The 27,949-nt window shown below is 36.8% G+C and overlaps 1 protein-coding gene across 1 annotated transcript in view; it reads left to right on the forward strand.

Moving 5' to 3' along the window:
• Positions 1-27,949, forward strand: part of ENPP1 (ectonucleotide pyrophosphatase/phosphodiesterase 1) — a 68,366-nt gene that overhangs the window by 34,435 nt on the left and 5,982 nt on the right. Inside the window, exons 6-23 of the mRNA XM_066247732.1 lie at positions 931-1,028; positions 3,462-3,541; positions 4,454-4,573; positions 6,028-6,137; positions 7,581-7,646; positions 7,931-8,003; positions 10,608-10,716; positions 12,581-12,712; positions 14,404-14,435; positions 15,181-15,308; positions 16,869-16,938; positions 17,807-17,894; positions 19,042-19,211; positions 20,407-20,458; positions 22,178-22,332; positions 23,627-23,756; positions 24,842-24,922; positions 26,592-26,724. Coding sequence (XP_066103829.1) covers positions 931-1,028; positions 3,462-3,541; positions 4,454-4,573; positions 6,028-6,137; positions 7,581-7,646; positions 7,931-8,003; positions 10,608-10,716; positions 12,581-12,712; positions 14,404-14,435; positions 15,181-15,308; positions 16,869-16,938; positions 17,807-17,894; positions 19,042-19,211; positions 20,407-20,458; positions 22,178-22,332; positions 23,627-23,756; positions 24,842-24,922; positions 26,592-26,724 — 1,827 coding nt within the window. The remainder of the gene's footprint in view (positions 1-930; positions 1,029-3,461; positions 3,542-4,453; positions 4,574-6,027; positions 6,138-7,580; positions 7,647-7,930; positions 8,004-10,607; positions 10,717-12,580; positions 12,713-14,403; positions 14,436-15,180; positions 15,309-16,868; positions 16,939-17,806; positions 17,895-19,041; positions 19,212-20,406; positions 20,459-22,177; positions 22,333-23,626; positions 23,757-24,841; positions 24,923-26,591; positions 26,725-27,949) is intronic.

Genomic DNA, 27,949 nt, shown 5'->3' on the forward strand with positions numbered 1-27,949 from the left:
AAAAAAGCAAGGTGAGGAAACACTGGCTCTCAAATTTTGAATTACTGAGTAAATGTTCAGTGACAGGTTTTTCATGGTATCCAATGATATACAACTCTCCTGTCATCTACTGGATATCATTAGAAGCTACAAAATTTCTGAACCATGCCTGTTTTGATGCATTCATGTGACAGTTTCCCGATATCACTAGAAGCTACAAAATTTCTGAACCATGCCTGTTTTGGTGCATTCATGTGACAGTTTCCCATAGTTATTCTCTTTGCTGAGTATATCTTTTTTGCCTCCCTGTTTAGATGTCCACACCACACACATTAACTGTGTGTGTGTGTGTGTGTATTTGTGTATTTGTTTGTGCACGCGCACGCACGCTGTCGTTGTTTCTTCGTCATTTCTTTGGGTCATTTCTTTGTTGTTTATATATTTAAATGCAGTAAATACCTCTTAAACTTCTATGTTAAATATTAATATAATTTAAATATATAAAATTTAAAAACTAAGTATTGTATGTAATTTATATGATAATAGATACCATCTATTAGATTCAAGGAGACACAATATGAGAAAGTGGTTGTTCAGGGAAAAAAATAGAAACAAAAGCATAATATAGAAAATACTGTGTGTTAACATTTATTCTCCTGCATATCGGGAAAATAATACACTTTAGTAACATTTGGTTGGCTTGTGGAATAGAAGAAACCATGAATGATATTCTCTGTATGGTGACTCAGTGGTATGGATATCATATATCATAGATATATGATAAAATGCAAAAGCATGTAAATGAGTATAAATGCTGGGGAAATATCCTTTGTGAGAGTGCTTGCTGAGCTGGTTAGTTTACTCTAGATTACAAACCAACCTCAGTGGAAAATCTTCACTGGATCTGTGTCTTCCTTCTTTAAACCTTTTTTTTTTTTCCTTATTGCCCAGGTTTGAAACACCTCCTACCCTCTTATTTTCTTTGGATGGTTTCAGGGCAGAATATTTACACACCTGGGGTGGACTTCTTCCTGTTATTAGCAAACTAAGTGAGTAACTTCAAAGTTTACTATTGGAGTATCACAATTTCAGTCAGATAGACTAGGGACTCAGTCTTTTTTTGGAAAAGTACTGGCTGAACTTGACTGTTTTATTAAATTTCTCTAATACAGAGTGGTGGTTGGACCTGATGATAAAGAACTAATCTTTAATATTGTAATTACTCTAAAGCTGCCTTTTAAATACTTCTAAGATTATAGCAGTATTTTAGGATTTTTATCTCTTGGCTGATATATATATATATATGTATATATTTACATATATATAAACTTTTTCATATAAGTTTGTATTTTTTCATTGAAAAATAATTTGTTTATGTATTACATCTTAAAATAGAATTTAATAAACTGAAGGTATTTGGGTCATGGGACAACTGTCAGAGGGAAGGAGGATGAGGGGATGGGATCAGAGAAGGTGAAGGGATTAGCCAAATTATATATATAAAACACATAGATACAGAAAACAAGATAGCAAGTCCCAGAGGGAAGAGGGGGAGGGAAGTAGAGGGAGGGGACAAAAGGGTTTGATGGGGCATGTTGTTGGAGGCTAAGGATGTTATTTACAGTGGGACACTTGAATCCATATTTTGTTTTGTTTTGTTTTGTTTTTTTCTGAAGTTGGAAACAGGGAGGCAGTCAGACAGACTCCCACATGCGCCCGACCGGGATCCACCCGGCACGCCCACCACGGGGCGATGCTCTGCCCATCTGGGGCGTTGCTCTGCCGCAACCAGAGCCATTCTAGCACCTGAGGCAGAGGCCACAGAGCCATCCTCAGTGCCCGGGCCAACTTTGCTCCAATGGAGCCTTGGCTGGGGGAGGGGAAGAGAGAGACAGAGAGGAAGAAGAGGGGGAGGGCTGGAGAAGCTGATGGGCGCCTCTCCTGTGTGCCCTGGCCAGGAATCAAACCCTGGGTTCCCGCACACCAGGCCGATGCTCTACCACTCAGACAACCGGCCAGGGCCTGAATCCATGTTAATAAAATAAATTAAAACATTTAATAATAATAAAATAAACATAAAAGAAACTTAAGGTATTTCTGATATGGTACTAGTAGTGTGGATATAGAATATTTACCTTCTAGTTATCCTATAATATCTTGTAGCATTCTTCCAATCTCTTTGTCTCAATCAAGGCCTTAATTGAATGATTATTCTGTAAGTTAGTGATGCAAGAGAATGGTTTTTTCTCAGTATTAATGCCAACATTTTAATTCACATTACCCACCAGTAATATGGGAATCACTTGTATCTTCATTGTTACTGAAAAAGAAACAAACTTGTATATGGGGGTAAAAAGTATAGGACTTTGCTCATTTATCAGTGATCAATATCTAAATAGCTACAGTTTAAACTGGTCTGAACTAGAGGCAAATAAATACAACTATTTTAGTGTTCTGGAATTCTAAAATATTATTTACTAGACTTGAACATCTGAAAATGGTTGAAATATTAAAGTCACTCTCAGTAAATACATATGTACATTTATTCTACTTCTCTTGTGACAAGCCAGAATAATTTGGAAAACTTCTAAAAAATGTTTTAAATTTCTAACTGGAAGAAAATAGTTTTTGTAAATAATTCTTTGACATAAAAGCTCTTTAGTAAAGAGCTTGCATAGGCAGGAAAGGCTCTATCAGTCAGGCCAATGGGCTTTGAAGCTTGAATCTGGCCCATTGTTACCAATAGGAGCAAGGTTCATCTCAGCGGCACCAAACATGGTGTCCTGAGTTGTGAATTAAGTAGCTATAGGTACCTATATGTGAAGTTTAAAAGAAATCAATACACAATTAGCCTAAGTCCTAACTTTAGCTAATTGGGGAATATTGTCTGTAATTATGAATTGTTTGGAAGGCAGTAAGATAGACACCAAGGAACATTTTCAGGCAATGAGGTATAAAATCCTCAAATCAGTCTTTTTCAGAATCTTTTTCAGCTAGTTCTGAATCTATGGGTTGGGATGCTGTTACCCCAGCTACTGCTTCACCCTAGTTTTAATTATACAGATTTAGCCACTAGTGAGTTTATTCTTGTTGTTGTTGTTGTTTTTTTTATACTACCCAGTGCAATTTAGGTATGTGACCACAAAAGAGTAACAAAGATCTAGCAAGCATCATTATTACAAATGCTCCATCTGGAACTTAATGTTATTGATTGGAATGGGATAATTATTTTATTGGCTTAATTATTTTATTTAATGTTTTCTGACTAAAAGAAAAGTTAACTCTAATTTTAACATTGAATTTGAGTTCACAATTTTATACCTGGGTGCTTTATAATTCACCCTGAATTTGTATATGAATATAAATGCCTCCTACCTAGGTTAATTTTTTTAATACAATATAGACTTGTGGTACCAGAGCTAAATGAGGTAAACAGATATTAAGTTGTATTTAATAACAATCTTTAATTTTATTTTTTATAGAAAATTGTGGAACATATGCCAAAAACCTGAGACCAGTCTATCCGACAAAAACTTTCCCCAATCACTACAGCATTGTCACAGTAAGCTCTGCATTCCAACTTTTATATATTCACAGATGTGAGATGCACATGTAGCCTTTTTTGAGAGATTAATTAGATGTCAGATAAGAAAAAAAATAGCTTCTCTTCCAATGTATAGTTAAGCCAGAAAACCTATATTCTGGTCTTGGCTCTGCTACTCACTAGGTGTGGCCTTGGAAAGGTCACTTTACCTTCTAAGTCTCAGTTTTCTCACCTGTGAAAAGAGGTGAATAAAGACCTCAATAACTGATTTCTGGGTCTCCTTTTAGTTTTAAGATCTCTTGATTCTTATAGCCTGTTTTTTCTTACTAGTTTTGTACTGTCTTTTATTTGAGTCCCCAAACTATCTCACACTCAAGTGTTCTCAACCTGTTTTTCCAATCATCTTGATGTATGAGTTTGAGCAAGTCACTCTGTGTGACTCTGGATAGGATTACAGCCCTGTTTTTGTTTCAGTCAGTTTCCAGGTTTAATTTGAATCCATTAAAAAGAAAAAAAAAGTAGAATTCTTTTGGCCTTGAAGCCAGAAAATTAATACTTTAGCTTGCATTCACTGATAAAAGCCATTCTTGTACCAAACCAAAACAAGTTTGTGTTGCACAAATGCTTTATTCAGCAATGCAAAAAGACAGCAGAGCACCTTTTTTCAAAAATTGGGTGGCTGCCCATTTATATAGACCTTTATCTATAACAGTGCTAAGTTATTATTTCCTATTATATAATGTAAAACACATGCTATATAAACTTTGAGTGGGTGGTTGTGTTTTGACAATACCCATTGTTTTGTTTTGTTTTTCCATTGTTTTGTTTCTTGTACCTTCAGTAACCTGTTTCTCTCTGATGAAATTGTTCGGTGCCTTAAACATTCAAACATTCATAACTTGCATAAAACCTGTATTTTATATTTTTTAGGGTCTATATCCAGAATCCCATGGCATAATTGACAATAAAATGTACGATCCAAAAATGAATGCTTCTTTTGCACTTAGAAGTAAAGAGAAATTTAATCCTGAGTGGTACAAAGGAGAACCAGTAAGTTGTTTGTTTTAGCTGCAAAAACAGTTTCTTTTATTGCTCTCATCTGTTTCTGTTACAGGAAAATACCAGATTCCCTGGCACTCTTAATACTACTTCACTGACTATGTCTGTGGGCCTCCTTTTGTAAATGGAGATACATTCTGATAATCCTAACTGCAGTCTGTGTCATTGTATGACAAGAGTAGTAGTTGATTTCAGAACTGGACTCTTGGGTTATTCTGAGCCATTTTTCTTTCTGCTTGATCCTACCTTCTTGTACTATATATTGATAGTAGGATATGGCAGTGGGTGAATGGAGGTAATTTTTTTTTTTTTGTATTTTTCCAAAACTAAAAGCAAGGAGGCAGCCAGACAGACTCCTGCATGTGCCTGACTGGGATCCACCCACATACGCACCAGGGGGTGATGCTCTGCCCATCTGGGGCATTGCTCCACTGTGGCAGGAGCAACTCTAGCGATTGAGGTGGAGGCCATGGAGCTGTCCTCAGTGCTGGGGGCCAACTTTGCTCCAGTGGAGCCCTGGCTGCGGGAGAGGAAGAGAGAGATAGAAAAAAAGGGGGGGGGAGGGGTGGAGAAGCAGATGGGCACTTCTCCTGTGTGCCCCGGTTGGGAATCGAACTCGGAACATCCACACGCCTGGCCGACACTCTATTGCTGAGCCCACTGGCCAAGGCTGGAAGTAATATTTTAATTTACACAAAGCTATTTGTTTCTGAAGAAGGTAAATTTTGACTTCTTTTGTATATGCTAATTTAAAAGATTCTTTCTGGTTGTGATTTAGATGTATCTTTTTTATTTTTTAAAATTGTTAAAATAAGACTGTAGGGTTTATTGTATTGTTTCAATAATCCTATTAGAAGGGAAAAGCATGATGTTTAATTTATAGGTTTATAAATTTAAATTTTAGCTCTGATAGTTAAAGCTCCGTGACTATGGGCAAATTATTTTTTTCTGTGCCTTAGTTTTCTGATATCTATGCTGTGGGTAATGCTATTAAATACCTCATTGGGTTATTTAAGGATTGTTTAAATTACTAGTCTAAGCTTGCTTATAGGAAGAGTACTGTTTAGAACTGTAACAAGCAATAATAAATACTTAATAAATGTTAGTTATATAAGTTAAAATACCAATAAATTGGGCGGGTATATTTGTGAAATTTTCTTTTTTCAAGGGGAACCTATTAAGCAAGGGTATGACTCTAGAAGTTGCAGTAGTTGCCAACTGACTTATGTTCATATTTTTAAAGTTAATTTAATCTTTATTTTATTTAATTTTTCTGCTGTTCAGAGTTATATTAAATAATTATTTTTAAATCTAATTATTGGAACTTATTAACCTTAAAAACATCCCAGCACTGGAGAAGAATGCATTGGTGTTGCATAAACACATACTTTCCTAAGAGATGAGATTTGCATAATTTCCTAACTTTCCTCTGTTATCTTTTCCAGATTTGGCTCACAGCTAAGTATCAAGGCCTGAAGAGTGGCACATATTTTTGGCCAGGCTCAGATGTAAAAATTAATGGAATTCTCCCAGACTTCTATAAAGTGTATAATGGGTATGTGTAGATGTACTCTGTCTGAGATCTGTAACATAAAACAGCTTATTTTTATCTCAGCATCTTCTTTTGATCAAGTCCTAAGCTCTAGCATTTGAGTATAAGTGGGCTGAAAAATGGGAGCTCTCCGAATAAGGACTCTTATCTCAAAGAGTTTTAGATGAATGGCAGAGTAAAACAAGTTGTTTTCTAGAGGTTTTCCGGAAAGCATTGAGATCTCACAAAGGTACCCTTTGAGATCGTGTGGGGTGTGCGCTCTGATCTTTGGGCGGGAATAAGGAGCGGAGTCATGGCGAGAGCAGAGGGCTCAGAGCTGAGTCACAGCTCATTTTAACTGTAGGACAGAAAAGAACTAGGAGAGGACGATGGAAGTATTAAACAGGACACGGGTGGCAATGACTCTGGTGTCTGGAAACACATTATTTAAAAGAAGATATTGACAGCATCTCTGGATTTCTATTTCCAAATTACTTCAATAAATATGCCATCTCATGTAAGAAGCTGATTAGAATAGCCTCCAGCTGATAGTAAAAATTCATGATGTATTGAGAAAAAAAGAACAAAGAAAAAATATATATATATTGGGAAGACTCTCTTCAGGTAATTTTTGTGAGACTACCACAATAATTTTACTTATTTTACATTTAGGCTATTTCTATTGCAAAAGCAATACAACAGTATATTTGGGGGGTGAACAGAAAAGATCATAAATCCTAGATGAGAAATGCATAGTGATTTTTTTTGTGTATGTGATCTTATGCTATTGTAATTCTTTATGGTTCACTTGAGCATAGTGCAGTGCCTCTTCCCACCTTATTATTTGCCTATATTTTCATTCCATGGATGGTAATTGAGACTTTATTGTCATGCGGTAGGCATAGGGGATTCAAATACTAGTGATATATATTCTCTGGTTTCTCAAAGTCTAATAATAGAGGACACAACTAATTGTACCTGGGGGTGGGTAAGCACGCATTCTGGTGAAGTTTTGTGAACAAAATCCTGTATCCTGAGGAAGGTGTAATTAATTATGCTGAGGAAATGTTGTCTGGGGAACTTTCTCCTCATCAGGTGCCTACTTCTCACTTTCACTGAGTCAACAAGTGAGTTCTTCATAAGGTACCCTTTGAAGAGTGTATTGACATGGGGTTTTCATATCCTAGCAACTGTTCTTCTCAGGTGTAGGAAAAATATCCTCAAGTAGAAGACAGGAAGCAAATTTTTAAGCCCAATGACAACTTTCATATGTGTAAAACTTAACTTTTGTTCCTTTGTTGGGAAGACAAATAAAAGTTTCCAAATAAAACTCTTACATGACTTCACATTGATGCATTAGATTGTTGTAAACTTTCCTTTAATGCAGTTTTGTTAAGAAAAATGAGTATATTTTAAACCTAAATAATTGTCACAGATTTGTTTCATTTTGATTTTTCTTAATTCTAGTTCAGTACCGTTTGAAGAAAGAATTTTAGCTGTTCTTGAATGGCTACAGCTTCCTAAAGATGAAAGGTATGTATTGTAAATACTCCTTTGTTTTATAGAAGTTACACAATAGACTACAAGAAAACCTTGCATTGGCTATGAGGTTGTATGTCCAAATAAACACTTTAGTGAGCTGTTTGTTATAGTCACATTTTGAAGAATTTGAAACCTGTAAGTTATTTCTCAGCAAGTTTAGACACGTTACCCCAGGGTTGTATACTTTGTGTTCACTAGCGATTGTTGAATTATTCTTTCCATTCTGTTTCATAATGTGTTCATAAAATATTACATTTTGATACTGTTTGATTTAGACCACACTTTTACACTCTGTATTTAGAAGAACCAGATTCTTCAGGTCATGCCTATGGACCAGTCAGCAGTGAAGTAAGTACATTTTATCAGTGATTACTTCATTAAACGTGGTGACAGCTAACTGAATCTTGATTTGAAGCAGGTTTCTAGACTATTCTGTAAGGCTCCAGATTTCTGGGAAGAGTGAATATTAAGCACAATTTTACTAAAACCAAAGGATGCACTTTAATCAAAATAGGAGCTGGGAGAATTGTTCTGTTTATATTTTCACAGTGCTAACTTGAACTGATGATGAATTATATTCAATATTTTTAATTCCAAAGCTTTTATCCACTCCATATCCTCTACATTGGCCTAAAAACTAGGTGATTTTTAAATATTTTGTAAATGAATGAGACTCCACTTCTAGGAAAAGTTAGGATAATATGTCAAATAGCAGAAAAGGCTGCTTATGAACTCTCCACTTTAGGAAATATATCTCTGACCATTTGGGATCATGCTTCCAACAGAGCTCAGGCATCAAAGGATTAGCAATTTTTTCAAAAATATAGAGAACTGCAAATCATCATTGTTTCATTGAGTGTCTACCAGGAAGCGAGAGAGGGAAACAGCTCATGGACTGAGGCTCTCAATGTAACATCTTATTTGACCGGACACCCTTTTAGGCATTTAACCCACTCCTGGCTATGTTTTTGATTGGTACAGTGCTTTCAAACCTTAAATATTGTTTTCATTTTCTGTGTGGCCATATCATTTTGTACCATGGAGCAAAGGAAACATTTGAACAGAAAATGATGCAAACTTTCCTTGTGCCTCTCAGCTGACTTTCCTTGTGATGTATATTTTATCTGTGGCCTACAGTATGAAAAGACACAGTAAGTAAAGATCTGTAGCGTTGTTGGTCATGCTGAAAGAGAGCTTCATTGTTAGGATCCCTAATCTTAGAATTCTTGTCTAATTATCTTTTTCCCCATAGGATTTTCCAAAAGGCAAAAGACTAGGAAAACACACTCTTTCTTAATAACCAGAGTGTCACTTCCAATTCTCCTCAGTCCTCCTGCCCAGGCAGTCCCGGCTGGAGAGTGTGTATGCCTCCAGGACTCTAGCATCGAGTTCATAAGGTCTGGCCTGTCATGGCTGTTGTGGGTCCTGTGTTTAAGTGTGCTACATGCTCTACATGCTCACTTCAGCAACAGCAGACGAAAGAGAAAAAGCATGCTCATTTTTCTCACTTGAATGTAAAACAGTTGCCTAAACCATCTTTCCCTGGGGCTACCATAGATTTGCCTTACTTAGAGACGAGGGTCCTCTTCTGTGCCATCTCCTCAGAAGAGAAGAAAGTTGACTCTTATCTGGTTCTGTATTTACCCTTTCTACTCTTTCCAGCAGAATCCATCTCTAGCAGCTCCAATTTAGTAATTCCATGTGCCCGTGCTTTGATTCTTTTCTTTAATTAAGCAGAAATGTTTCTTCTGAGAGGTGGGATAAGGAAGATGTGTAGGCAACAATGTGGCGATATTATCATCAGTCAAAAGTTTCATGTAGCTGTTATCTGGGTGTGAGCAATTGGCCAGATGCTAGTATAATTCTCATGCTTTCCCTAGTCCCTGACACCTGAGACACTTGTCTCTGTCAGTTTGGCTGCTGGCAAATCTAAGGATTATTTTGTAATTGCATGGTTATCAGATCATCTGAGTTTTAAAATCAGTGCTGCCTTTTCTAATTCACTAAAAAGTTTGCAAATTACCAGCTTTTTTGATTCATCATTACTCAAGGGTAAACCCATTGCTTTTGAATTATATTCACCAACTTGTAAATTATCTTTACCTTTACTATTACTGACACATCAAAACGCATTTTATCTTAATATTTGAAAATTCCAATTCATGTTGCTTTGATATCTTTGAGTGAGTCAAAGATCATATTGAAGGAGCTTGTTTCACATAACAGTAAAATACACTGACTCTAAATAATGATTAGACTGATTTTGATACATTATAGAAAACCCACGCAAAATATACTAAGAGTTTTCCTCATGAGAGTTTGTAAGGGGAGAGGAAAAGAGAAATGTTAAATGCAATTTGCCAAAACCATTCGCCACTCTGTGTTCTTGTGATATTCATGTGCCAAATATGAAGTTTATAAGGAAATAATGGGTTGTAATTCTAGGAGTTCTTATTTAAAAAAAATAAGTACATAGAAGCATTTAATGAATAATTTTAACATTTTTGAAAATGAGGAAACATTACATTTACACAAATAATCAGAGAAAAACAAAGGGAAGTTGATTTTAGAAAATGAAGTGATAATTAAGAATATATTTGTTTCTGGCCAAATGAATTTGTATTGCTTTGGCCTAAATTGGGTCTGGTCTAGGGAGTGGCATTCCGAACTCAGAGAGGAGAAGGTGATCTGTTCAGCTAATACCATTTCCAAGACTTATGATTGAGCCTGTATAGAATTTAGGTCCTTCTGCTGTGTATGGTCAGCAGTTATTTGATGCCCTTTCTGTGTTCCCTGACTTGTCTTAGACTAATGTGAATTAGTCTATCATAGTGTTTGCATCCACGGAACTTTTTCTTTATTTTCTTTTCTTTTTTTTTTAACAGAGATAGCTTTATATAGGAATAGCCATTAGTGTGGAATGCATCACATAAGGCTGATTTTCTTTCTTAGGTCATCAAAGCGTTGCAGAGGGTTGACAACATGATTGGCATGCTGATGGATGGTCTGAAAGAGCTGAATTTGCATCGATGCCTGAACCTCATCCTCATTGCAGATCATGGTAATCTCAATTTGCATCATTTACCCTTCAAGTTAAATGGTGCCCCCCTACCCAAACTTACTTGGTTGATTATTGTTTCATTATTTTCTTTGATTGTTATAGTTCATTTTTAAAAAAACATAGTTTATTGTGGAAAGTCTTTAGGAAAATATATTATTAAATATAAAGTACAAATGAAACACAAAATTCATAGAAATCTAAGAGCCTGTCTATCAAAATACACTCACCTCCCGATTTGGGAAAGGCTTACAACAGTCATTTGGATAGTTAAAAAAAAAAATCTTTTTTCAATATTAAACTTTGGTAAATCTATTCTAACAATTTTATATTTATTTTGAACTGATTATGATGTACCTTTTCTGGGTTTTTTTGTTGTTGTTTTTAGTATGATAAAAATGATAGAGTGTCTGCCTGGCGTGCAGGAGTCCTGGGTTTGATTCCTGGCCAGGGCACACAGGAGAAGCGCCTATCTGCTTCTCCACCCTTCCCCCTCTCCTTCCTCTCTGTCTCTCTCTTCCCCTCCCGCAGCCAAGGCTCCATTGGAGCAAAGTTGGCCAGGGTGCTGAGGATGGCTCTATGGCCTCTGCCTCAGGCACTAGAATGGCTCTGGTTACGACAGAGCGATGCCCCAGATGGGCAGAGCATCGCCCCCTGGTGGGCATGCCGGGTGGATCCCGGTTGGGTGCATGCGGGAGTCTGTCTGACTGCCTCCCCGTTTCCGGCTTCAGAAAAATACAAAAAAAAAAAATGACTCTGAAGGCAGTATATATTAATTTTGGCACTATTTTAATTTCACTGTTACTATACTATGTATTTTTTTAAGATTTTATTGATTGATTTGAGAGAGAGAAAGGGGAAGGGGAGCAAGAGGCATCAACTCCTAGTAGTTGCTTCTTGTATGTGCCCTAACCAGACATGCTCAGGCTTTTGAACTGGTGACCTCTGTATTCCAGGTCGATGCTTTAGCCACCAAGTCACCACTGGTCTTTATAACACATGCTTCTATATGGCCTTGGGTCTATAGAAGTGAAATGTAATAGAGAAAACAGAAAACAAGTTCTTTTTTATTCAGTGAGAGGAAAGGAGGCAGAGACAGACTCCCACAATGTGCTCTGATTGGGATCCACCCAGCAAGCCCACTAGGGGGCAATGCTCTGCCCATCCGGAGCATTGCTCTGTTGCTCAGCAACCAAACTCTTCTTAGCGCCTAAGGCAGAGGCCATGGAGCCATTCTCAGCACCCAGGGCCAACTCCCTACAATCAAGCCATGGCTGAAGGAGGGAAAGAGAGAGAAACAGGGAGAGAGAGAGAGAAGTAAGAGAGAAGCAAGAGGGGGAGGGGGAGGGGTAGAGAAGCAGATGGGCTCTTCTCCTGTGTGCCCTGACTGGGAATTAAACCTGGGACATCAGTACACTGTTGCTGTACTACTGAGCCAACCAGCCAGGGGCCAACAAGTTCTTTTCATTATTTTTTACTTCTTGTTGTTTGCTTCTGAAATAATTATTGAAAACAATTTCTAGACACAGTCCTAAAAAGTCATAGCCTAAAGAAACCCCAGTCCTGGAATGAGAAAAAATTTTATACTTCCAGTTAATATCCTAAGTGATTTTGGGAAAATAACTAGGTTTTTATATATAGTCAAAAAATGTGATATTCTTCCTTACTTGTGTAAAACTATAAATATATTATATAAATAAGAGGAAACAAACTAATTTTGGATAAAAAAAGGGAAAAGTTTTTTTTTAAATGTGAAGTGGTAGATATAGCTGAGCACATGTTTATTAAATTTTGAAAATGAAATTTTGTTCCACATGTTAAATTTTTTAAAGTTGCAACATCTTTGAGAATTTTTTTTTTAACCTAGGCATGGAACAAGGCAGTTGTAAGAAGTATGTGTATCTGAATAAATATCTGGGGGATGTTAAAAATATTAAAGTTGTATATGGACCTGCAGCTCGATTGAGACCCTCTGATGTCCCAGATAAATACTATTCATGTAAGTATAGCTCTGTGCTAACTTTGAATATCACTATATTTAGAATAGATTTCTCTAAATTACTGAATGTCTAAACTAAGTGAAATCAATTAAACTTAATTTCCTTTTCATCATTAAATTATCTCCAGGGCTTATCTTCTGCCCCTGAAGGAACCTTGCTGGGTAAAGTAGTCTTGGTTATAGATCCTTGGTTTTCATCACTTTGAGTATTTCATGCCAATCCTTTTTGGTCTGAAATGTTTCTGTGGAGAAATCAGTTGACAGCCTTATGGGAGCTCCCTTGTAGGTAATTGTTTTTTCTTCTGTGGCTTTTAAAATTCTCTCTTTGTTTTTAACCTTTGGTATTTTAATTATGACGTGCCTTGGTGTGGCACCTCTTTGGGTCCATCTTGTTTGGGACTCTGTGCTTCCTTGAGCTGTATCTTTTTCCTTCACCAAGTTAGAGAAATTTTCAGTCATTATTTCTTCAACTAGGTTCTTGATTTCTTATCATCTCTCTTCTGCTTATAGTACCCCTTTGATGCAAATGTTATTATGCTTTATGTCATTCAAAAGGTACCTTAAACTATCTTCACTTTTTTTTTTTAATTCTTTATTTTCAGCTGCTCTGATTGGGTGTTTTCTTCTACCTTGCCTTCCAAATTGCTGATTCAATTCTCTGTTTTATGCAACCTACTGTTTACTCCTTCTGTATTCTTAATTTCAGATGTTGTTCTTCAGTCCTTACTGGTTTGTTTCCATGGTTTCTATGTCCATTTTTAGTATTTTTTAAATGTATAAAAGTAATACACAATGGTTATAAAACCTCTTTCAATAACTATATAGGAAATGGCAGTACTCAATTGGGCTCCCAAGTTTCCCATATTAAAACAAAAGCTATATATCTATTTATATACATACATACATAAAATATATATAGTAAATTTTTTTTTATCTGGATAATTTTCTCAAACTTATGTGAAGTCTAGCTAAAAGGATCTTAGAAATAAACTGCTATTGATTTGTAGCATAAGGTATATACAGTAGGTAACTGTGGGCTTGCTATGCAAATGCATTTCCAAAACTATTTTATTTACCTTCTCTTCTGAGTTCTTCTTTGTCCCTTTTATTTCAAAATTCTGAAATTATCAGTAAATATCAAGATTCATAAAGTAAAAAGTGACAGTTTCCCACCCTAAATTTCCCTAATTTACACCTCAGTCTCTCTCTTATAAGTTAAATTTGAAATGTGTCTTTTCAGATATTTTCTATGCATATATAAAATACATTCGTTTTTACATAGTGAAACCATATTAAATCTAGATAGATGGATGCATGAATATTTGGATGTACGAACGGATAGATGGATGGATGAATGAATGGGTAGACGATGGACAGACAGTTGGATAGATGGTCAGATAGGTAAATGGACAGACAAATGGATGGACAGATAGATAGGTAGGTGGATGTTCTGTAACTTGCCTTTCCGTTTAACAATATGATAGAATTTCACAGGCTTGGAGCGGGAGTTCTTAAACATCTGTCTTATTCCTGTCAATGGCTGATAAGTAATTATTTGAATGAGCTCTCTGAAACAAAATTTGGTATTTTAAATATAGGGTTTGAATCTTCCCATCTATATTTTTGTGGTATTTATATTTAAACTTATAGCATACCATCACCAATTATTTTTTATCTTTGTCCCCCTTCAGTTAATTATGAAAGCATTGCCAGAAATCTTTCTGTGAGTATCTTTATTTTTCTATTATCTAATTACTGTTAGCCTTGTATTATATTTAGAAAAGATTCAGTATTTATTATTGGGATTATAAGACTAGGATTTTTGAGTATCTGGACCAACATTTAAATGCTCTGTAGTTTTGAAAGATTTAACAACCTGTCCCAATAATCCAGGTTTGAAAACTTTTAAGAATTGTTTATTGACATTTTTAAATTTATGTGACAGTGTAAGAAATACATAATTAAAAACAATAAAATGGAAAAAAATCTGTAACTGTACCATGTAAATACTGTTAACCTTACCATATATTTTCTGTCAGTCATTTTTAATGCCTATCTTTTAAATAAATTTTTGTTTTGGTGCTGAGTTATTGATACAATATATATTTTACTTGATAGAAAATTTTCACTTTTGGAAAAAATTCTTACAATTATAATTACAAGTGTGTTTAAAAATAGAATCATCAGTAGTAACTCAAATATAATCTTGTGACACACTCTAAGCACCCTGGGACATCTATGCAGTGATTATGACTTTATGTAAAAGTAAGACTATTCAGTAGCTGGGAGTATTCAACTTCTACATCATACATATAGTGAGAACTCAGCTGTTTTTCCATGTGTGACCTACGAGGCATGCTGGTAAAGTGTTTGTGAGGAAACAATTCATATGAAGTTAGAAAGCACTTATAAAAGAAGTTTACACTTAAGAAAATATGCAAATAATCTTTTGCCTTCCACAATTTCAGTGTCGAGAGCCAAACCAGCACTTCAAACCTTACCTGAAACAGTTCCTACCCAAGCGATTGCACTTTGCCAAAAGTGACAGGATTGAGCCTTTGACGTTCTATTTGGACCCTCAGTGGCAACTTGCATTGTAAGTTTTGACAGCCTCCCTCATACACTTAACCTGATCTTTTAGTAATTCAGGGTAACCACTGGGCCCTTTCCAACATTGCTGTTATATGAAAACTGCACAGATGTAATTCTCTATACTCTGCTCCAGGGTTTTTCAACTTTGGCTTCATGATATTTTGGATCAGTTCATTCTTGTTGTGGGGAGCTGTTCTGTGTATGATGGGATCTTTGAAAGCATTCCTGGCTTCAACTCAAAAAACAGAAAGTACTCTTTATATAATTGTAACAACCACAAGTGTCACCAGAAATTGTCAGAAGTCATCAGAAATTGGCAGAAATCCCCCAGCAGGGGGAGAGCACCCAAAGCTAAGAACCACTGCTCTGTCCACTCACATCATAGTGAATTTTTTTTTCTTTTCTTTTCCTTTTTTTTTTTAGCGAGAGAGACAGAGACAGAGAAAGTGACAGGTAGGGACAGGCAAATAGGAAGGGAGAGAAATGAGAAGCATCAGTTCTTCATTGCAGCACCTTAGTTGTTCATTGATTGCTTTCTCATATATGCCATGACCTGGGGGCTTCAACAGAACAAGTGACCCCTTGCTCAAGCCAGTGACCTTGGACTCAAGCCAGCAACCTTGGGCTTCAAGCCAGTGTGACGTTTGGGCTCAAGTCAGCGACCCCGTGCTCAGTCAAGCTAGTGAACCTCCATTGAAGCCGGATGAGCTGGTGCTCAAGCCAGCGACCTTGGGGTTTTGAACCTGGGTCCTCTGTGTCCCAGGTCAATGCTCTGTCCACTGCACCATTGCCTGGTCAGGCATAGTGAATATTTCATATGCTCCAGATTCATTTTACCACATACCATTGTATCTCTTCTGCATATTACAGTTATGCTCATGATATCTTCAAAATCCAGGTAAATATTTGGCAAAAGCTGTTTACCTTATAATAACCAGTTACCTTCATCATTATACACAGTTGTTTTCTCATTCTTGTTATACTAATTCATCAATAAACCTCAGTTAATTGGTGCATTCAGCAAATTATTTGGATAATTAATATGGTTAACATCTCAACACTTTATCATTAACTCTTTATGGTTGCCAGGAAGCCAGGGATGATGAATAGCCCTGTCAAGCAAAACCTAAACAGTGAACCAGAACTTAATCAACAGAATTGCAGGGTCTCCACTTTATTCAAGAGCTGAGCTTTCAATGTTTGGAAGTACTAAAGAGAGAACAGTTCTCATCCTCATGGTAGAACTAATATTTAGTGAACATCTACTATATTTCAATCATTTCCTTAGGTGAAACCATTTAATTTTTACAAACAACCCAACATGACAAAATTGAAACTAAGAGAAGATAATTTCCAAAGTCACAGCTAACTATCACAATCAGTTCCATCTCAATGATAGTGCTATTTTTCCCTCTATAACATATTGCTTTTAGTTGATTTTTCTACAGAATAAAGGGGAAAGATGGTTTCTTAATGCTCTATAAAGCCCAGGTGATTTTATTTACTTTTCCTTGGTTTGTCTAACAAAATATTCACTTATTAATTCATCTTATGTAACATTTAGAAACCCTTCAGAAAGGAAATATTGTGGAGGTGGATTCCATGGCTCTGACAACCTATTTTCAAATATGCAAGTGAGTAAAACGATTGTATTTTTTTTAAAATAATACTAGTTGTATCTGAAGAAAAACTGGTATGTAAAGTTTTAGACTTAGAAACACAAACATTATGTGTCTTGAAGAAGAAGTAATGAAGGATATACTTTCATAGAGCTGTTTTCCCTTGGGCATTTATTAAATTAATAGGATTTTGTTAAAATATTTATATTTCATGTATGTGTCCTATACCTCCTACTAAATTGCCATAATTATTTTGTATATGTTATGCTCCACATAAATGATAATTATACCTATGTTCTAAGTAAAGATAATACCTTAAATTTAACTCACACTTTAAAATTTTTAAAAATATACTCACAATAATTATCTAATTTAATCTCTGCAACACTTTGTGAGGTGGCAGAGTGAGATTTATATTCTATTTTATAAATGAAAATAGATTTTATTATAATTCTGCTCTGAATGTTAAGTCAGGAATTGCAGTAAAGCTAAGAGAAATATCCTAGATGTCCTTATAGATTATTTGAGCAACAGGGGTTACAAAAATTCCGCAAAGTCTATCGGGTATAGTATTTGTCCTTTTAACATAACCAGTTTACATATGTGCATTGCAGATAGTAAAAATAATTTTTCAAGAATTTTAAATTTTAGTGTTTTTTAATTACAGTTGACATTCAATATTCTATTAGTTTCAGGTGTACAGCAGAGCACTTAGACATGTATATAACTTATGAAGTGATTCCCCAATAGGTCTGGTACCTGCCTGGCACCATACATAGTTGATTACAGTATTAGTGACTGGATTCCCTGTGCTGTACTTTACATTTGACCAGCTACATACAGAACTGCAGTTCATAATCTACTACTTTTCTGGTCAATCTAGGCCCTCTTTATTGGCTATGGACCTGGACTCAAGCATGGCATTGAAGTGGATTCCTTTGAAAACATTGAAGTCTATAACTTAATGTGTGGTAGGTATGAACAGGTAGCTTTTATCCCTTCTGAAAACAAAGCTGGAATAGGATGATCAAAAAGAGGTCACTTGATGGGCCCCTTTGTGGAAGTGATGATGAGGCAAGGTCAGCACTCACACTTCACATTTTCTTTCTGATCCAGTCATTGAGAAAAGGCCAAACTTGCCATCTCCACAAGGCTGAACAGCAGTCAAGTACAACACCCAGAGTGGGGAGGTCTGTACATCCCCAGTGCCTAGTACTTTGACAAGACTGGGGCTTAATTTTATGACCACTGAATCAGATCAGCAGGGGAAGCTAGAGGAAAGAGTTTGGGGGCGTGAAAGGTAGACAAAACCAACAGAACCTCCAATAGCAGTAATAGTTGAATGGATGGCAATGTCAGGGTTGTACAGATGAAGATGGACCCATTAGATGTATTCTTGCTTTATTCTCCACCTTCTTAGTTTGTACTTAATTAGTACAGATTGAGAGAGGTTTAGCTGAATCTTTTTATCCCAACAATGATGTGGGTGGGGTAATACATCTTAAGTATTACTTCCTTTTTCTAATAATGATATTGGGCATTTACACAACCTTAAATATGTGCTAAGTATAATTCTTTTTAATGAGTTAATAGATACTAAAGCACTTAAAGCAGTGCCTGACATGTAGTAAGTGTTTTGCTTTATAAGTGTTTGCTGTTATTATTATTAAGAGCATAAGTCTTAGACTTGGACAAAGCTAGTTTTGAATCCTAGACCTATTATGCTTGTAGCTTTAAGACCTTGAGCAAAGTGCTCTGAATACTCATCTACCAAACATGGGCAATAACTTATTAAATTGTTAGGAGGATTAAATAAGAAAAATATATTATCACAGTGATGGGCATATCATAAGCATTCAGCATATACTAACTATAGTTATTATACACATTAAAATTCAGAAATTTTTATAGGGAAGTACAGCAGGTATCTCAGTATTTCCATTAAGAGTAGCAAAGTTAAACATAATCTAAAACCCAAGAGACTTTTATAGGTTTCTTTTAGGTAAAGAGTTAAGGACTCATCTAGATTTGGTTTTAAAAAAAATCATAGCACAAGTCTACTATTTATTTGATGTTGAAACTTTTAAGTAAATCATTACCATTCTTGGAATTATACAGATTTACTGAATTTGAGACCTGCTCCTAATAATGGAACTCATGGAAGCCTTAACCACCTTCTAAAGAATCCCATTTACACTCCGAAGCATCCCAAAGAAGTCCACCCCCTTGTACAGTGCCCCATCACAAGGGTCCCCCGAGATAACCTTGGCTGTTCGTGTGATCCCGCGGTAAGCATTGCTGAGCAGTTGAGTCAGTGTGTATGTTTTCATAGCAGCTTCTGCACAACATGTGCCGTAGACACACTTAATGATCAAATTAAAATTTATGAGTGAGAGTGAAATTAATATTTATGTTTAATTCTAGTGACACAGGCAGCCCTTCTACTGTTGAGTTTTCCTCTACCTTGTTTTTGCAGTTTCACCTGTTTTTTATCCCTGGGTCTTGTGACCTGACCTGCAGGATGGGAGAACTTTAGCTGAATCCCATTATCTCAGCAGTGAGGTCTTGATTTTAAACCTGTCACAGTGTTTATTCTGTAAGGTACATCCCCACCCATTTTAAATTTAAGGACAAAATGCCTTTTTTTTTTTTGTCCAAAATGGATATATGGCATTGCTCCATTTTTCTCTAAAGTTAATATATAGTTGTTGTAGAAGAATGAAAGTATGTGACAAGTTATGAACAAAATTGATAGAATCCCTGAAGATAGAAATTTGGGGAGTAGTTGAGTTTATACTTTTTGTTTTCTTTTAAGTTTTTAGAAAGACTTTAAGAGTAGAGATAAGACTCTTAAGAGCAGCAGTATTCTTACTTTTCAATTACTAGTGTGCTAACAGTTTTGTCTTTTTTTTTTTTTTTTTGTATTTTTCTGAAGCTGGAAACGGGAAGAGACAGTCAGACAGACTCCCGCATGCGCCCGACCGGGATCCACCCGGCACGCCCACCAGGGGGCGACGCCTCTGCCCACCAGGGGGGCGTTGCTCTGTTGCGACCAGAGCCACTCTAGCACCTGGGGCAGAGAGGCCAAGGAGCCATCCCCAGCGCCCAGGCCATCTTTGCTCCAATGGAGCCTTGGCTGCGGGAGGGGAAGAGAGAGACAGAGAGGAAGGAGAGGGGGAGGGATGGAGAAGCAGATGGGCACTTCTCCTGTGTGCACTGGCCGGGAATCGAACCTGGGACTTCAGCACGCCAGACCGACGCTCTACCACTGAGCCAACCGGCCAGGGCCCAGTTTTGTCTTTTTTTTGCAACTGTTATCTCTATCCTTTTACCCTCTTCATCAAAAAAATAATTTTGATGTGTGCAAGATGGTTTTAAATTTTATCTTTGTTCTGTAATGGAATAATTAAGCCTTAGAAGCTTTTTGTTACAAAATTAAAACATGTCTGTCATTTCTTAAAAATAATATTATTAAATTTTTAGATTTTTTCAGTCGTGGATTTTCAGACACAGTTGAATCTGACCATGGCAGAAGGTAAGGCGTGTTTACTCTTGAATTTGAAACGTGGAAACATACTCTTTCTCAACAGTGTGAACCACAGAGAATTGGTTTGGGGGCATTTTTGAGAATAACCAGTAAAATTAATGGAGTAGTGGAGGACCACCTGATGAAACAGAGATTTCTTTGCTTGACAGTCTAGACTGTTAGTCATTGGAAAAGAAGGATATTTACAGTGGAAACAGCATGCAGTATATTTAGTGGAAGCTGAATCATTGTTTATGAATATAGTTCAGGTGTTTTGAGAGTCTGAAGATTATATTTATAGGTTTGTAAGAAATTTCCGATTTCCATTTAAAATACCTGTTAAATGACTGTCTTACTGGGTTCTTAGTTAATTACAAGAGACTATAAATTGACTTATTTATCTAAAGTTATTTCTTCATAACTTCTGAATGAAAATTAGGACTATGCAGACACCTGACAAAATTAGTCAGTGGTAGCTTGGAGGTTCAGTGTCAGTTCAATAGTCTCTGATACACTTTGGCAGAGTCTGACAGATTAAATTATTTGTCTCACAGTTTTTTTCTGCTGGAATAAAAAGGTGAATTCTGCATTATTGTTTACTTGAACTTGTCTGTATAAAATTCTGTAAATGTTCCTGTCAGAGAAATCTTTGATGATTCCAAGGTGTTCAAGTATTGTAAAGATTGACACTTTGGGAATTGGGTAGATATAGGTTTGAATATGAGCTTAAGAACTATATGTCCATGGATAAAAGTATTTACTTCCTATAACCTGCCATTCTCTTATCTGTAAAATGGGTGTATGACTTTAATTCATAGGGTTGTTTAAGAATGGTGTCTGCAAAGAACCCTACAAAGCACCTGACACTTGGGAGCAGGGCAGTAAACAGCGTAGACCATTACTGATTCATTCAGTTTAGTCTCATAATTCCAGTTCCAAACTTTTGCTTCCCAAGTGCACTTATCATCCAGAAGATTTTCTTTCTGGAGTACATCCTGAAGAATAAGTAATTTGCAATAATGTTAAAGAATTTTAGTAATATAATTTAAGTCCTAATTGCTGAGATTTTTAGCAGTTTCATGTATCTTGTGGTATCTTCATATTACATTGCTTTTTCAGAATTTGCATGGGAAACAAGTGCAATGAATCCCTTTTGTTTTCTTAATTGTTTATGGTTCTGCTCTTTGTAATTAGTTTTATTAAGAGTTTAAAAATAAGTTTTCTATAGGGTTAAGTAGAGGAAAGAGTTAGATGAGAGTACCATATATACCAGGGGTCTCAAACTCAACTCAGCATGTGGGCCGCAGAGCAAGATCACAGCCGTTCGGCGGGCCGCACTAGGTCTACAAAAGGCAACTGTTATGCAACACTTTTCTCACTCCAGTTGAAAACAAAAAAAAAATCAGTACAACAAGCACAATCGTACATGCAGTTTACTCAGTGTCACAAAATGACCAGAAACTGTAGTTCGCATCACAACTGCTGTTAACTAAGCTAATATCTAGCTAGGATGCTAGAAAAATGAAAAATACAAGTAGGCCCCTAGGCTTACTTAATTTTATCCAAAATATTTTGAACTTCGTGGATTAGTCTGCGGGCCGCACAAAATTGTTCGGTGGGCCACATGAGGCCCGAGGGCCGCGAGTTTGAGACCCCTGATATATACTGTCATATAATGCACTCTAAGTACATTTAAACGGTGGTTTCATTTTCCTCCTGTGACCCAAGAGAAGGTTATTAAGCGTGGCACTTTACCTTACGGGAGACCTAGAATTCTGCAGAAGAATAGCACTGCCTGTCTTCTCTACCAGCACCAGTTTGTGAGTGGGTATAGTCATGACATCCAAATGCCCCTTTGGACATCCTACACCGTGGACAGAAATGCAAGTATTTGTCACCTCTTTACAACTATATGTGGTTATTGCAAATTATCATTAAGCAAAACATTGAGAATATTGCTTCTCACTGGTGATCCTGGCTCTACAATCAGCTCCCAAATCAGATCACTGAACTGGGAGTCAGAAAAATTCGGGTCCAGCTCTGTCACTCACTAGCATGTGACTTTTGAGACTCAGAGCACTTTTTTTTTTCCTGTGAAAGGAGGGTTGTACAGTACAGGCTTCTCCCTTGCCTTTGATTTACCTATTTTATGATGTTAATTTATAATTTAATAAAATCATTTTTACAATCAGTCATAATTATTTATCTCTAAACACCTGAGCACCAGGATTTCCCTCAACTGCTCAACTCTTAGGAGATCCTCACTGCGGGAGAAGGCTCAGTAACTTCACTGCCTACCCCATCCGTCCATGGGAGACCCCACAGCCAACCAAGGAGAGGCTAGCAATCCTGTTCATCCCCCAGACAAGAGGATTGAGGCTTTCAGAGAAGTGAGGGAAAGGATTCCAGAATCAGACCTCCATCGCTCCTTACTCCTGGTGCTGTGGGGGAAAGACATGATGAAAAGTAGGCCTGGAAAGAATAAAGAGAGCAGGTGAGATTTAGATCTCACTGGGAATGGAAATTTAAAACTAGACTGACCAGATTTTCAGAAACTGAAAGTGTCTGGCAAGCAGTAGATGCCCTTAAAAGATAGAAAGGGGATTTGAGATCACTTAGATGAGTTGGATTTAAAAAAAAAAAAATAGGACTATTGTTAGTATCACCGAGATTGCAAAATAAAATGATAATGGTATGTGTATATCTGATTGGTTTTCAGTTTTCTTATCAAAGCTGCCAAAATTCAGCGTCATCATGACTTCTGAGGTTTTAACATTACACTGCCGTTCAGTGGCTTTTTACACCAGCCTATACCTAAGCTTTTGGTTGTATAGTTGAGTATGGAAGATTGTTTTAGATTTCTAAAAATCAGCAGTTCCCTTTATGAAAGTTTAAAAATTAAGTAAAAAAAATTATAAACAAAATTAGCACAACATATTAGGAAAATATTTGCACATATATGACAAATGATTAAAATCCTTAGTATTGTAGAATTTTGCACTTCAGGTAGAAAAAAAGATGAATACAATAGTAGAAAATGGAAAAATGATGAAGGACATGAACAGGCAGATAAAGCTCCATAATTTTATGATGTAGTTCACCTTTAATATTTACAAAAGAATCTCCTTTTCTGCCATATTCCTGATACCTGATGGTGCTTTTCATTTTGTTCTTCAGGACAGTTTCTCTACAGAAGACTTTTCCAACTGCCTTTACCAGGATCTTCGAATTTCTCTTAGCCCTGTCCATAAATGCTCATTTTATAAAAATAATGCTAAAACAAGTTATGGGTTCCTATACCCACCACGTAAGTTTCTTCCTCTCTGACCTTCCCTTCCTGTTATAATCTTTCTCCCTTTTCTCTCTTATGGGGCAGTGTACATCATCTTATTTATTGATGGATGGAAATTGTGAATGAGAAGTACAGCTATTAGGTAAAATTTTAAAACTAAGTCTAAAACTTGAGAGTTACTGCAGACACTGTAGATAAGACAGTGTTTGCTTTTCTGCCTGTCTTTTAACCAGAATTTAAGAAAACTATGTGAGGGCAGGAAAATGCATCTCGGTCCTTCAGAAGGAAATATCATTTTGTGGTTTAAAAACAAAAGAAGTAATTTGTAAAAGCATTAGGTAAAAGTAGAGCCTAAATTTGCTTGCTTCCTCTCACCAATACACAGCCCTGAGGAATGGCTTTTTCTCTCTCTCTCTCTTTTTTTTTTTTTTTTTTGAGTTAAATGTCCTGTTTTTTAAATGGCAGATTAGTATGCTAATGAAACACATTTTGGGGTCTCCCTATAAAAGCAAAACTCAGAAGGCTCCCGATGTTCAAATACCCTCAATACCAAGTCTCGTCCCTGGAGTAAGTGTCGGAAGTCAGAACCTGGCTATTGCATTATAAAAATAGACCAGGTTCAGGCCGAAAACCCATACAAAGACGCCTTGTACAGCATTTCCAGGCAGACATCCTGAGATGTTTTTTTCTGGGTAGTAGGTGTTGTTCTGAAGCCAGGTATTGTTTTTTTCTTTTCACTGTGAAATGAGTTTAAGGACAGAAGATTGTCAACACAGTATGCCTTAACTTGTCAACACAGTATGGCTTAACTGAAATAAAAACAAATAAGGTAAAATTCAAAAGTGTTTCATTTAAGGTTCTTCTCATTAAAGTGTTTGTTTTTTGGTAAATTCATCTTGAAGAAGAAAACATCCAAATATTTTTTTAAGGGACTTGACCAAACACCTTGCATTTCTCCCTTGAACCAGTACCTGAGAAAGCTTTATGGGTTTAGGATAGTACTCAACTTATTTTTTAAAATATAATTGCATGAAAAAATATAATTTCTAATGTTATTTTGTGAAGAATGAAATAAGTTGTCTTTTTTATTTTCTTTATAGAACTAAATAAAGGTTCAAGTAAAATATATACTGAAGCATTGCTTACTACTAATATAGTGCCAATGTACCAGAGTTTTCAAGGTAAAAATTTTTAACTCTATAAATCTCGTAATTTCAGTAAGCTTCTGTATATATGTATAATAGCTATAAATTATATGTAATAAGACCTGCTCTAAATTAAATGACTAAATATCAAATATATACTTATTGGTGTATTTGACTGAGTATTCAGTATACAAAATATTCTACAAGTCTTAGTATTATGCTATGCTGTATTCCAATTTCTATTGTTCTGCTCTTTCCTTAAATGTTTATAAACCCTTTTTGTGTAAAAGTATATGTGATATTCTTTCATTTTATTTATTATTTAAATTGATTTTTATTTAATTTATTGGAGTGACATTGGTTAATAAAATTATATAAGTTTCAGGTATACAATTCTATAATACATCATCTGTATATTATATTGTGTGTTCACCACACCACGTCAAAGGCTTCTTTCATCACCATTTATCCCCCTTTCTCCCTTTCACCAGCCCCAACCCCCTTCCTTCTGGCAGTTACCTAGCTGTTGTCTGTGTCCATTAGTCTTTTTCTTTTTCCCTTCACTCTTTTCATCCACCCCCTCCACTTCCCCTCAGACAGCTGTCAGTGTGTGTTCTCTGTATGCATGAGTCTGTCTCCACTTTGTTAGTTTATTTTGTTCATTAGGTTCCACATCTTTTTTTAAATTTTTTTATTGAGAGGAGAAGAGGCAGAGACAGACTCCTGCATGTGCCCCAACCGGGACCCATCCAGCAAGCCCACTAGGAGGTGATGTTCCAACCATCTGGGACCCTTGCTCTGTCCCAGATGGCTCAACGGGAGCCATTTTTTTAGTACCTGAGGCAGAGGCCATGCAGCCATCCTCAGTGCCTGGGGGACAACTTGTTCCAGTCAAGCAATGGCTGCAGGAGGGGAGAAGAATGAGAGAGAGAGAGAGAAAGTGAGAGGGGGACAGGTGGAGAAGCAGATGGGCACTTCTCCTGTGTGCCCTGACCGGGGATTGAACCCAGGACATCCACACTCAGGGCTGAGGCTCTACTAAGCCAACTGACCAGGGCCATGGTCCACATCTAAGTGAAATCATATGGTCCTTGTCTTTCTCTGACCTTTCTAAGTTACCAAGCTAATACAGTCTACATGCATTAACTTTCAGTCTGTTTCCCTACATAACTATTTGGAAGTTTTTGGTCATTGTTTTTAATCTTAAAATGAATAATTTTTTATCATTATTAATTATTGCCTCATTTGGCTCTTAAAATAATAAATGTATGTTTATACTTCAAGTTACATAGGGAATTTTAAAATATAGAGCATATAAGGAGATATTTATTCTAATTTACATCTAGAATACTTGTGGATATTTCAAAGGGAACATTCAGATATTAACGATAAATCTGAATAACCTGCTTTGTTTCCATTTGTGATTTCCTTTTATTGCCTAACGATGATATGTGACCACAAAGATCACGATGATGCCCAGGGTCAGGGATGGCTAAGGTGGAGCTGAGCTCAACATCCGTGTCTTAGTCCCTCCACACGCCACAGCTGAACAATGAATTTTTGGCCTTACACCAAAGACCGAAGCCAAACTTGACTTTTATCTCTAATTACTGCAAACGCTAATTTGAGTCCCGGTGCTGATTTATGTCACATGAGGGCATGCTCCTTGTTCTGTTGGAACTGCACGGCTTCCTTCTTGTTTCAGTTATATGGCGCTACTTTCACGGCACCCGCCTGCCCAGGTATGCTGAGGAAAGAAACGGCGTCAATGTTGTCAGTGGTCCGGTGTTTGACTTTGATTATGATGGATGCTACGATTCCTCAGAGACTCTGAAGCAGTAAGATCGTATTTCATTTACTCTTCACAACTCTCAAGCGGGGATTACTGTCCCAATGAGTCATCAGAACCTTTCTATCCGATACTATTCAGATTTATGGATGCAACATTACTGATTATGCTGGAAACCCCTTGAAATTTCTATTAATTTTTTTTTTTGTATTTTTCTGAAGTAAGAAGCAAGGAGGCAGAGAGACAGACTCCTGCCTGCGCCTGACCGAGATCCACCCGGCAAGCCCACTAGGGGGCGATGCTCTGCCTGTCTGGGGCATTGTTCCATTGCAACCGGAGCCATTCTAGTGCCTGAGGTGGAGGCATGGAACCATCCTCAGTGCCCAGGCCAACTTTGCTTCAAAGGACCTGCAGGAGGGGAAGAGAGAGATAGAGTAAAAGGAGAGGAGGAGGGGTAGAGAAGCAGATGGGCACTTCTCTTATGTGCCCTGGCCGGGAATTGAACCTGAGACTTCCACACGCCGGGTTGATGCTCTACCACTGAGCCAACCGGCCAGGGCCTAAATTTCTATTAATTTTAATGTTGTGCTCAGTGTTCGCTAAAATATTTTCTAAATGGAAGGAGTAATGTTCCTCCACCACTTAGATGAGTAACTCTTGAGCTCAGATAAAATACTGAACTCTGCCATTGTTAAGGTAACCATCGGTGTTTAAAATCTCTCTGTGGGGCTAAGATACTATCTTAATTAACATACTTCCAATTAGAAGATGAAGAACCACATGGTGTAGCTAGAGGCATCTGAGTCAAGGAATCAACCGGGTGATACAGCTATAGGCCTTGGTTGAATGTCACAGCTTTGACTCAACTCTGGCTGGAGGGGAATGATGGAGTGATCACCTTGAGAAAACCATCAGTGGTGCTGTTTTTATAAAGGAAAAGTAAACACTTTAGAAAAGGCTTGATTTTTATTAAGTCAATAATTAGAAGATCGTTGGAGCAATTCTACTCTTAAGGCTATGAGAATAGAAGACCAAACCTCCACTGTGATTGAGCCCCTTTCCGAGAACGTCTCTCACAGGCCTACTTACAGATTACTGTTTACATACATATATCACTAACCACATTAGTTTATGAAATCACAATTTTTCACTAATATCCCTTGAGACACAAGGGTCCCCCATAACTGCCTTATAGGTCACAGCAGTACAATCTGTAAAGAAAAGCTGCATACCTTTCCCATTCACAGCTTCAAACAGCATTCTCTATTTTTATC

Source organism: Saccopteryx bilineata, chromosome 12, assembly GCF_036850765.1.
Source record: "Saccopteryx bilineata isolate mSacBil1 chromosome 12, mSacBil1_pri_phased_curated, whole genome shotgun sequence".
NCBI lineage: Eukaryota > Metazoa > Chordata > Mammalia > Chiroptera > Emballonuridae > Saccopteryx > Saccopteryx bilineata.